Source organism: Diplotaxodon limnothrissa, linkage group LG6 (assembly GCF_057381915.1).
Source record: "Diplotaxodon limnothrissa isolate DT_005_m linkage group LG6, D_limnothrissa_male_GT1.1, whole genome shotgun sequence".
NCBI lineage: Eukaryota > Metazoa > Chordata > Actinopteri > Cichliformes > Cichlidae > Diplotaxodon > Diplotaxodon limnothrissa.
The window spans coordinates 14721030-14733323 of NC_140601.1; the positions used below are offsets into that span (position 1 = coordinate 14721030).

A 12294-nucleotide genomic window follows, 5' to 3' on the forward strand; every position below is an offset into this window, starting at 1 on the left:
CTTTGGCTTCTGGTTACACTGCTTGTTCCTGTTCCCTTTGTCCTGTAAACGTGCCGGGAACAGCAGAAAATGAAGAGATTGAACTGCAGATGACCTTATCCCCGTGTTTCTTGTAGCCATTTTGGACTTGTAGCAGTCGGGGTGGGAAGCCTTCCTAGCAAAAACACTGAGACAATGACAAGTGACTTACACAAGCCAGACTTTTTTTAAAAAAAATCATCACAGGGAAGCGAGTTTAAACACGTTCTGGTGACTGGCGAGTCTGTGATTTCCTAATGAGTTCCTAGAAAGTATCCTGACCAAAATAGTTGGCCGTGTAAGGAAAACAGGAAGCTGCCAGAAAGAAGTGCTGCCTTCAAATCCAAATATTTGATTACTGTCAGAAATACAAGTTCAGTGATAAGCGACGGCTAGAGATCATTTATTTAAATGTCTGCTGCATTGAAAACAAGAAGAAAAAAACTCGGATTTTAATTTTTAAAAATACAACATACTTAAATTTTGCAATCAAAACAATTTCACTAAAGATGTTCCAATATTTTCAAAAAGCTTTGGTCAATGCTGCGTATATGAAAGGGAAAGAACGGCTCAAGGTAACAAATTCACAGATCATTGGTCATCATCTGAAAACCCTCGGCTGTGTCCAGCGTAAGTCTGATCTAAGACTTCCTGTTCCATTGATTGCCGATTGTTTATGAATGCAGTTTTTTTGGGTTTTTTTTAAAAAATCAGGTGATAGCAGATGTTTTTTTCCAAATTGCACATCGGCAAATGTGTTCCTCTTGTTCATCTGTCAGACGTTCTTGACTGCAAATGGAAACCAGAGCATTTTTGGTGCCTGTTGACCTTCAGACAATTTCTATGCATATATATACAAATATGTGTATCGCCGTGCTCCTCTAAAGTTCCCTCCAGCTTTATATGAAGTTTCATAGTGTCCTTGAGCTCATTGTTTTGGTTTTAGAGTTTCCAACGTTACTTGTTTGGTTCACTCTCACCACTCATGGCCTTGTTTCCATCCCAAAAAAGTCCTAAAAACCAACCACACTACACTTCTTTCCGAACGCTAAACTGCAGCCGGACAAAAATAGCAGCCAGCCTGTGAACATAGTGGACTATTTAGCAGCTGAAATGTCAGATATTTGTTCAGCAGGAGGTGCACAGCGAAAACCGAAAAGCCACAAGAGAGTTTATATTACCCAGTCCATCAAGATGTCTTGATTTGATTGATTTGAATGTAATGACTGGATTTTTTTCTGCATTGGGTTAATCTGATAACTGCAGAAATATTTCGTTCAGTGCAAGTTTTTCCAGTGTCAGACATGTAATGTAGGTATAAAGGTGAAATTATAAGTCAAGTAACCAGCAGGTTAACTATGAATGCAACCAGTCACAATCTGTCCTGTTACGTAGCTTATCTGCAGTTTTAACAAACGTTATGCACTGATTTCTGATGGTGGTTAACTGCTCACAGGAGCATCCCTCATACTTTGTACATTTTTAAAAACTACTTTTTTCCCTCCAATCAAGTGAGGTTAAGTGAAAACCCCTGATTTGCATTTCGGTATGCAGCAGTCGGACACAGCCGGGCTGCTCTTCCCACCCCGAGTAATAAGTCTGCATTGCCTCGAAGGCAAAGGAGTCAAACCGGGAACGTTCCCACTCTCGCCTCGTTCTGATACTGTATTAAAACTGTGTTTGTGTGGTTAATCCTGTACATTAATTACTGTAAGTATGTGACTGATACTGTGTGCACATCGTAAAATACAAGCGGCACTCTGTCTAACGGTATCACTGTAACTATAACTGCTCTGTTGGTGTTGTTAGCTAACCTACCTTGTTTTCCTCTCACGCTTAACTTTTTTTTTTTGTTGTTGTTTTGTTTAATTTTGTAATTGTCGTCATTGCACTGGATGTGTCCGAGAGAAAATGAGCAGAAAGGAAAACGCCTGGGGAAGAAAAAGGCAATGAAACAAACAAACAGATGCAGACGCTGAAAGGCGAACAGGATGAAGGTCGGGAGGGTTGGTGGGGGGGGGGATGAAAAGAGGGAGGTCTTCTGCCTTTGTTTTTTTGTTTTCCAGTGCCTTGGCTCTGTGCTCTGTGGTGAAATACACTGCCGTTTGCTGACACGCTGTTTCTTTATTTTCTCAGTGTGGCCGTCTTTTGTGTGCTTGAGTGTGTATGCGGTAAAGCAAGAGGTCGAGACCCTCTGAGCTGGAAAGTGAAGAGTGGTAGAAAGATTAGTGGAGAGGAGTTGAGGGAGGAGGGGTGGGGGGACAGATAGATGTGAGGATTTTTAAGAAATGTTTTTGAGCTCCGAAGGAGAAACGCGGGGGGAAATAAATTCAAATATGTTTTTCTAATGTCCTGGGGCCGTTTAATCAGTATTTATGAACACGAGAAGCTCTCTTGCGAAGCCAGAGAGTTGAAGCTCCTGATAAGCAATGTCACACTGATCTACAACCTAGGCTAACCGTAGGCCCTCATCCCACATAATGTAACATGAAACTCATCAGCCAGAGCTATCAGACCACTGGGCATGAGAGTAAAGCTGAAGTCGGGCAATATCTCTGTTACCCAGCAGAGTCTGACCTTTGCTTTGGCTTTTAATCAGAGGAGCTCTGCTGCATAACAGACTCCAAGTCTCAGGAGAGAGGGAGGGAGCCCAGAAACAACTAGACCAGAGTTTTAGTGTTGTTTTAGAAATCACTGGTTAACATAGATTTATTTACACAGGAAGTAAGCAGAGTGTAATTTAAGGTCCGCTCAGGCACGCCGCAGAAATGAATGTGACAGCCATACGAGAGCTCCCGGCTCCAAAAGAACACTGGAGTGACCTTGTGAATGGGTAGGCGCAGACTAAGGGGGGAGGGGGGGGACAAAGGGAGGAAGAGGGAATACAGGGAAAAGTAAGAGGATAGAGGGAGGGAGAGAGGAGAAGCGGGAGGAGGTCATGTTTCCTCTGTTGAGCCCACTTCCTGTCCTGATCCCAAAATGGAGAGACTCAGAACGACATCGCTCAGGCTGTTTCGATCGCCTGCCCCTCTTCACCCCACAGCACAAACTCACACACACACACACACACACACACACACACACACACACACACACAGATCACAGAAAACCCAACCAGCCTCCTGCGGTGTCGTACAAAGGAGATGAGAGGAAAAAGCAGGGAGCAGAAAAATATGTCCCAGTGGTCTCTGAAACATAAGGAAGCATTCGTTTATAGAAGCTGAGAGGCACAGGACATTTCGTCCTCGCACTGCATTTCAACGTTTGTGTCTGATGTGTAGCCTGTGTGTGTGTGCGTGCGTGAGTGTGAGAGAGAGTATCAATGCTAAATTCTACACCATAGTCAACACCAGCAGGCCTGTGCAGGATATTCTTATAGTTGAATTCAATTCAACCAAAGGAGGAGTTTATTTCAAAGTGAAAATATAAAATTGGGGTAGCACATTATAATAATGTCACACTGTTAAGCATTAGAGAGGTATTAGTAAGGTGCCTAATTCAGTTTTGGACAGTGAATATTCTATATACTTGCATATTATCTATATGATAGTTAGCACTAATTAAGATGGGTATTTATATGGGTGCACTGCAGCCATCCAGTCTTTATGTGCAGCTTGCTAATAACGACTCACTTCTCTGCCAAAAACAAACCAAAATAAACACAAAATGGCAGGAAATAATGCAAAGCTTTTTAATGCAATGGATAAAAGGTGATTGTAGCCATTTTTATTATTTTGCCTCTAGCAACCAAAGTAAATAAAGAATAATGTAGAAACACCATTTTTAGCCACAAACCACCTCACAGAAATCAAAAGAGGACTTCTGTTTGTTGTTACAGCAATTTTCTGTAACATAACGTAATTGTTGCCTACCCGAATATCCACAGGCCTGAGAGCCATCACGCACATTTATCTGTTATCTGTGTGCGAGTGTGTGTGACTGTGGGTTCGAGTGTGTATACAGCTGCATGTGTGCAGCGCAGTGAATTTGGTCTCATGACTTTGGTTAAGCTGATGTTTCCCTAAGGCTGTTTTGATTGGACCTACAGCTGAACTCTGATATTTAATAATGAGCCGGGTACTCCCTCTGTTTTTCTCCACACCCCCCCCCACACACACACACACACACACCAAACGACTGAATCAGAGATAAACGAGCATAAAGTATGAACGAGTGGTTCATTAGCTGATGATTTGGTCATGACAGATAGCTGCACCCCAGGCTTTCAGATCATTAAACCACTTCTGTTTAAGTTCACACTGACAGTGGAATTAACTGATGTCTGACATCTTATCTGCTCTACGGGATGTGTTTTTGAGGGCAGATTGTTAATCAGGCCAAAGCGAACGCAAGAGAACAGTTTTACATGTTTGGACGGTGACCGCATATACACAAGTACACAGCTTTAATCTGTTACTTAATAACTTTAATAATAATAATAATGGATTGCATTTATATAGCGCTTTTCGGGACCCCTCAAAGCGCTTTACAATACCACTGGTGAAGGCAAGCGACAGAGGCGAGGCTGCCATATCGCGCCATCGGCCCCTCTGGCCATCACCAGTAGGGGGTAGGTGAAGTGTCTTGCCCAAGGACACAACGACCGAGACTGTCCGAGCCGGGGCTCGAACCGGCAACCGGCCGATTACAAGACGAACACCCAACTCTTGAGCCACGATCGCCCTACAATCACAATTCTGTTTAATGTATGACAGCAATTTAGAAGCCTGCGACTTCCTCTTTACTTCTAGCCTTTACCAAGAAAAGTCATTTACATGATCAGCGCTGGGCTTGGCACATGTCTCCCTCTGCTGGAGTAAAATAGGCAATGCAGCATTTTTACTGTGATTCAATGATTCTGTTTTTACTGTGTAACTCTGAATAAATAATAAAAATAATACATAAAAATGAAGCAAAGTCAGTTTAGTAGTTTTTTTCTGTCGTTGTCTTTTTTTTTTTTTATACCCACTGACATTTTCAAATGGTAAGTACCTCTCTGGCACATTCATCTGCACAGGAATGACATTTTCTCACCAGGATAAACAATTGACATCAGAAAAGGAAATGTCTGAAATGAGTCTTTGCTTATTCAACAAAGTGTAAAAAAAAAAAAAAAAAATCTTTACCTTCTTCATCTTTAAGTCTTGCTTTCCACCATGTCTCACTCTGTGCTGTATACAGTTTAATGCTGCAAGTGCTCCTGTTAGGATTTAATAACTTAGATTTGAACAAATTAATTTTTCTTCAACGTGAAGACAAAAATGGGTGTACCTGGCATAAAACCAGGGGTCAATGTGTGTGCAAGTGTCTTTATGTCTCTCTGTGTGTCATTAGTGGGTGGGTGTGAGTGAATGAGCGAATGGTCGGAGTGTTTTGTGCACATATGTGCGTGTGTGTGCGCGCGTGCGTTCTGGTGTGGTTGTTGGCCCGTGCCCTGGAGGCGGCTTGGACCTCCCTCTTATCGGGAGGCTGCTGGGTGGTTCTTGGGCACCAGTTTTTGACTCGTACCAGGCTAGCCAGCCTCTACCACGGTCAACTGCCCGTTGCTTCGGGTCTGCTGGGACTCTCACCCTTTGGCCTTGAGCACCCAATCTGGGGCCTCCCCTCTTCTCCTGCTGGGATGGGCATGCGAGATGTGTGGCCTCAAGTCTTCTACCAGAAATAAACTTCCAAGTTTTCACAGCTTTACCCACGTATGAAGTGTGTCAGTGATGTCTGACTGTGATATTCACTGTATTCTCTTTAGTGGGCAACATGCCTGGGTGGAGCTGTATAACTACCTTCACTTATGCAGGTACGGCACTGTCTCCAGAACAGTTAAAGAAAGCACAGCACGAACATTAGTGTGTAGCCTTGTGTAACTGTGTACCTCAGTATCTGCGGTGTGTGCTTTACCTACAGCTTCAACAACGTTTGCACACCCAGTTATTATCCTCTACGCTGACAACATGAAGACAAGATCTGCTGCAGTTCTTCAGCACACTCTTTAATCATGTCAGAGTTATTATGCATCAGTCTACATGATTCTGTCAACCTGTAAAACTATCCCCACTGTCAGAGAGGCTATTTTCAGTAGTTAATATAACTTATCATAATTTTACTTCATTTGGTTTCAGTTCAATAAAAGCGGCCATCACTGTGTTTTCACCTTTGATTTTAACTTGTGCAAGTACATTGTGTAGCACAAGGGCAGGTTATTTTCTACACAAATAAACACAGCACCTTATGACCAGTCAATTCTCTTTAAAAAAAAAAAAATAAAAAAAGTAATTTGACTGAGATCTAGTTTAAAAACATATCCTATTATTAATACAAATATATACATTCTTTAAGTAGGGAAGAAATAAAAAATACAATAAAATTAATCTATAAAACAACCAAGTTCTATAAAAATATTTTCAGAGCAGCTGCAACTTCCCCTGAAGAACAGCACAGGCTTTACAAAAGCAATAACAGGGTACAGTCAGGGATTTCTTTTACTTGGCCCTGCACATGAAATGTGGAGTGCATAGCCTTGTGAAAGCTATTTGGCATTGGGGGGTAGGTAGTAAGGGTGAAACAGTCTTTCATGGGCACAGATTTGCAGCGCAGCGTGTGTGTGCATCAGTAACCGTGGAAACCGTGATGTGAAGTACCCAACGAAGCCTTCGGGCAGCTCACCAAGAGTCTCCTGCACCTCTGGTGGGAGCTCGTGGTAGTGATGCTTCTGTAATGTAAATGCAAAAAACAAAACAAAAAAAGTCAAAAACATAAAAAGTTGAAGATAATTCTGCATGAATCTAATGATTGTAATGCTGGCTGACCTTATTCCTCATGGCTCTCAGCAGGTCTCTCACCGAGTTTCCTTTATAGGTCCTGAACCGCCTCAAGTCTGGGGCGCCCATGGAGGAGGAGGGGGGAGAAAAAAAAAAAAACAAAACAAAACAAAGCATTACAGGTTTATTGTCCTGCACAGATGTTAAGCATGCATGTAGAGCTACGAGGTTGTGTCTGTGTGTGCAAACCTGTCTGCAGAGGCACGGAGATGTGCATCCTCCAGTTGGTTCGGACGACTAATCTTCCTGCAGTTTCTAATCTGACTACAATTGGACTGTCTGCAGGCTCCTTCTCTATGCGGTCACTCACATCCTTTAAACAAACAGACATAAAAATAATAAATAAATAACACTGCTCACAGAATCTGCAAACACAAAGCAAACAAAAATAAATTCACCACAACATCTTTTCATAGCCCATCTCTAAATCTCAATATCAATAAAGTAGAACGTTTAAAGTAGAAATAATAAAAGTAATCATTTTATTATTAGATTTCAATGTCTACATGCAGCTATAAACGAGTGACCACAGAGCAACTGAGGCAACACACCTGGAAAAATAGCAGCTGCTTCTCGGGGCTCCAGAAGAACGGATGTTTGAGCACGCAGGCGGTGGAGGGGCGTGACTCCACCTCAGCACTGATCATCTGCTCTATCAGATCCTGTGCGATGACATCATCTAATAAGACCAGCAAATATAAATGTTTTCCAGTTAGTAACATGTGATGTGATCTGAGCACAGTTTACAAAAGAGGCCAATCAAAGCATCAATTTCACGCAGGTAACTGGAAAAACTGCAGCCAAAAGCATCTTTGAACTGATGAACCGGTTCAAAGTCTGGTGGCTAAACGGTGCTCACGTATGAAAGCATGGACAGTTTTCCATTTTCACATCATAGGACCTACTAAGGAGAGAGGCACGAGTGAAAGACACTCACCATGTAAATCCTCCATAAAGTGTGAGAGCGAATACTCTCCTGACAGGATGTTGACCTGTCTTCTCAGTGCATCGCCAAAGGGGTGCTGCCCCCTGCTGATTACGTAGTAAAACACACAGCCTGCTGAAAACACGTCCACGGCTGCTGTCTGGAAAGATGAGACGAGAAACACCTTTACCAACAGGCCAATGAAGTACTTCTCACTCTAAAGACCAACCTGGCTTATTATTGAGAAGAGTTTAGCAGTTTTTATAAAGATGTTTGCAGCCTACCGGTTTATTTTCAGGGTTGTCTCGCAGCACTTCAGGAGCTATCCACCCTTCAGTTCCTGGTATTCCAGAACGCAAAGAGAAGCTGCTCCGACCGTCGGGAATCTTCTTACAGAGCCCAAAATCCGAGATGAGAGCTCGGACCCGACCCAGTGCGCTCGGCCCAGAAAGCAGGATGTTTCTAGGCTTCAGGTCACGATGGACTAGACGGATAAAGGATGGAGGAAAGGTAAGTGTAAGTAATAGTGTATGTAAATATACGTGTGTGTGTGTGTGTGTGTGTGTGTGTGTGTGTGTGTCTCAGACCTATATTGAGTGAGTGGAGATGTGAGAGGCCACACATGGTCTGTTCCAGCAGAGTTATAGGACTCAGCTCAGGAAAGGAGGACGGATCTTCCACATACTGCAGTGAATACAGACAAAACAAATGTCTTAGAGATAATTCAATTAACAGTCAAAGCGGAGATCTCAGTGACAGTCCACTGTAGCGCCAACCTGTTGCAGAGTTGCGGTGCACAACTCGATGGCGATGTAGGTGAAGAGGTGGTCTCGCTCTGTGCAGAAGTATCGGATGACGTTGGGGTGCGTGTCGGACTCTCGCAGGAGCTGCACCTCTCGCTCTGCCACCTCGAAACACTCTGGCAGAATTCGCTTCACGGCAACGAGGCGGTCGTCAAATTTACCCCTAAAATCCCCATAACATGATTATGTGCATGTGTGTTGTTCAAAAAGATTTCGATGTTTTGCTGTTATAGAGAGTAGGAGTACGAAATACTGACATCTGTGTGCTCTATATTTTGGTGCTTGTAATATTTTCAAAGACATGAGTCAAGTTTTTCAACCTGTGGTCACCTTAGCTTTGAATGAGTTCCTATTCACATCCAGTCACACCACTAGCTATAGTATAGACCTTAGTAAAGTCAAAAAACACAATCAGATAAACATCCATTTCTTCCCTCTCTAGTTTTTAACTCTTTACCCGTTCACAGCCTACCAGGAGTAACCCTTGAAACCTTTGTTTCCTGATTGGAGCGTTTCTGTATTGATGCATGCAGGTTAGTGAGGATTGTCTCTGCCTAAGCAGCTACCCTCAGAAAAATAAAATAAGAAAACTATCCTAATGGTCATCAAACCATGTCTTTATTGACATACACTGAAGTGTAAAAACTCATCATTTTGGGTGCAGAGGAGGTGTCGTCCTCATCCTTATTAAGGATAATGATTAATATCGTAATCATGAGGAAAACATACAGAGAATTAGTGCTGTTTGTGATGGGCACTGAAAACAGCGTGCTACGTTTTAGATGCTTAAGAATTCTTGACAAAAATATGATACAAGTTTTCTCTTTTGCTTAAAATCATGAAAATCCACTGATACAGTTTTCTGCTTACAAACATATCGTACCTGAAGACAAATGTTCCTGCAGAGCCGTGTCCAAGCACCTCAGAGGGACTGAAGCAGATTTTACCCACGTGCACCTCCTCACTGTTTTCTTCTGAGAAATAGAAAAAAAATAAAGAAAGGAAAACTAAATGTAGCTCATCTTTAAGGTGAAGGAGCAACAGTGATTCCCCCCCAGTAATGCTTTCTGTTGAGTTTTTATACCCAAAAGCATCTTGAGGCAAATTTGCCAAATATGCTGCGTTTCACCTGCTGTGGGTTTGTGTCCATTCTTGCCATTTTTATCTCCATGCGATGTGTTGCTGCTGCTGCGACTGTGAGGACTAGGTGGAGCTTCTGTAGATGCAGGCAACGGGTCTAGGTGTAGATATGCAGTCTGAATAAGACTCTTGCAGGTATTAAAACTTATACTAAGCCCAGGTTAATCTGGGCCTCAATAATGACAGGTTTTATTAATTCTTCATTTCTCATCACCATCACTGCACTCACAAGCACAGAGCGATAGAGAACTTGGTTTTTAAGTTACACACCGCTTGAGATGTTTGCATCAGTAGAAGGAGGTGGGTCTGAAGAAACCAAGGTTTGTGCCTGCGTATTTGTCTGCATGCGCTGGAGACGAGACTCAAAGGCTTCCTCCAGCTGTCTTTGAGCTTTCAACTGCTGAGCTGCACGCTGGAGAGACACATATCGATATACAACACATCAAACAACACATCAAACAAGAAGGTTGAGTTCAAAAGGTCAGTACTGAAAATATAAGATTAGTAAACTGTCCACACACTCAAAAACATGGCAACTGCGATTCAGTCTCAGTAGTAAGCCAATTAAAAGAAGCTTAAAAACAAAAACAAGACAAATAAATGTGCACTTTATCTGCAGTTTGTTCCATAATCGCTGTTTCAAACTATGATTTATTAGATTAAGTGGGGAATATACTTTTTTCTTTGCTAATCACATACACTCTGTAGCCTATTAAACTCTGCAAAAACAATACTTAGGAAATGCATATATATGCAGGAAGGTGCTACTGAAGCTGTGAGGATAAGCTTTGCTGTAAATATGATTTGTCTATCACGCAGTGGCATTGAGCAAATAACCTGCTGCAATAACTGAATGTCCTGTTCATGATATGTGGCGTGACACGATAACAGCCTGAGGCTTAGTTACTGTATCTGGCTGAAACCCGTCCAGAAAGCATATTTGTTTCTATTCCAAGTGCTGCTGAGGGGAGCTTCAACAGCCCAAAAAATGAGACGCAGACACAAAAGAGGCTGCATTTTAAAAAGCATTACAGCCCTCGGTTTTTCAAACAGAGTGGAAACGCTCTTCATCTCTCGCTTGTACTGTCACCATTCATTACCAAGCCCGCATGAGTAAACAACAGCTGAAGATGAAACAATGATCTCTGTTCTCTAAGGGTCAATGAATGACATGCTGGAATAGGAACACAGCTTTCTAACTTAAGTAGAGGAACAAGGTGGGTGGAGGAAAACTGGGAGCAGCAGGAATTTTTCCATCACACTGTTTTGGATTTAATGACAATCACAGGTCACTTACAGGGGCATCCCACCTGCCACCATTAAATCAGAGCACCTTTGTCAGAAACCCAGACAAAACCATAAATTCTCACCTTTGTAGTTTGCTTTTCTTTCTAAAACATGTAATGACTTTATTAATGAGCAGCGGTTTACTCCCATTTCTCATGTTCATACTAAGGCATGCTCATAAGCTTATATGGGTGATACTGCATATTATTGATTAGAAAGGAGGGTTAGTGATCACCTCATTTAATTCTTTAAAAAAAAGAAAAAAAAGAAGCAAAAACTCACGATGGGATATGTGAACATGAAGGCGAGCCATCCTCCCAGCAGCAGAGTCACGACAGCCAGAGTCAGACGGTCCTGAGTCACATAGAGAGGCAGCACGGTGGCTGACCTCTGATCCTGTCCTGATGTCTTCCCATCAGCCCCTCCTTGGTTAGCCTTAGCGTCACTATGTCTGCCAGCTAATGTTTGAAACTGAGATACACAAGAAAGAGAAAAAAAAAAAAAAAAAAAAAAATTAGATGATGAGGATACTTTTTTTTTTTTTTTTTTTTTTATTTTATTTTAAGTTGTGACTCACATAGCGCTGATGGTAGTGGGAGGCAGGGGACAACGGGGAGGCAGTGGAGGCAGAAGATCGAGGGGGGATGACCGCCTCACCAGAATGCTGCAGGGTGGTGGGAAAATCTCTCAACATGGTTGTGTGGGCTACTGGGGGGAGCTCATGGTGACCTGAAGCAGCAAAACACAGATCAAATACATTTACATCTGCACAAGTTTTTTGTGGGATTTTGTCGTTTTGTTGCTTGTTTGTTTTGTTTGGGGTTTTTTTTTTTTTTTTTTGGGGGGGGGGGGGGGGGGGGGGGGGTTGATGCATAAATCAAAGACTTTGCTCCTACACCAGAACTCTTACCATGAAAAATAAAGAAAAAGGATATTAATCTTAATGCTCCACTGCTTATGTGAATATCATTTTTAATATATTTAAATACTTAAATAGATAATTATTTAATGTAGCAAGAGTATATATGCACTAACTTAGAAAATGATACACTAAATAAATATCTCCATTTTGACATGGGTGTGTATTTGTTTACATTTGTACTGAATTAGTTATTTTCCTCATTAATCATTCCTTACTGACAGTGTTGTTTTCAGCTAGATTAATTAGGTCTACAGCGATCTAACAAGTGGAGGCAGCCATTACATTTGTGAGCCAAACAATATGCATAAGACTGACCCCATTGCACTCTTTGGATAGCAGCCCACTCATTTGCATACTGAAGCAGTATGCAAATTATTTGAGTAA

At 42.1% G+C, this 12294-nt stretch overlaps 1 protein-coding gene across 1 annotated transcript in view; it reads right to left on the reverse strand.

Moving 5' to 3' along the window:
* Window positions 1-6268: 6268 nt before the first annotated feature.
* Window positions 6269-12294, reverse strand: part of ern2 (endoplasmic reticulum to nucleus signaling 2) — a 10325-nt gene continuing 4299 nt past the window's right edge. The window contains exons 12-24 of the mRNA XM_085356837.1: window positions 11566-11717; window positions 11271-11459; window positions 9972-10113; window positions 9691-9798; window positions 9445-9535; window positions 8535-8724; window positions 8346-8442; window positions 8043-8242; window positions 7771-7918; window positions 7385-7512; window positions 7023-7146; window positions 6822-6889; window positions 6269-6724 (exon numbers count right to left, since the gene is read on the reverse strand). Of these exons, the coding sequence (XP_085212963.1) occupies window positions 6542-6724; window positions 6822-6889; window positions 7023-7146; window positions 7385-7512; window positions 7771-7918; window positions 8043-8242; window positions 8346-8442; window positions 8535-8724; window positions 9445-9535; window positions 9691-9798; window positions 9972-10113; window positions 11271-11459; window positions 11566-11717 (1820 nt within the window). The 3' untranslated portion in view covers window positions 6269-6541. The remainder of the gene's footprint in view (window positions 6725-6821; window positions 6890-7022; window positions 7147-7384; window positions 7513-7770; window positions 7919-8042; window positions 8243-8345; window positions 8443-8534; window positions 8725-9444; window positions 9536-9690; window positions 9799-9971; window positions 10114-11270; window positions 11460-11565; window positions 11718-12294) is intronic.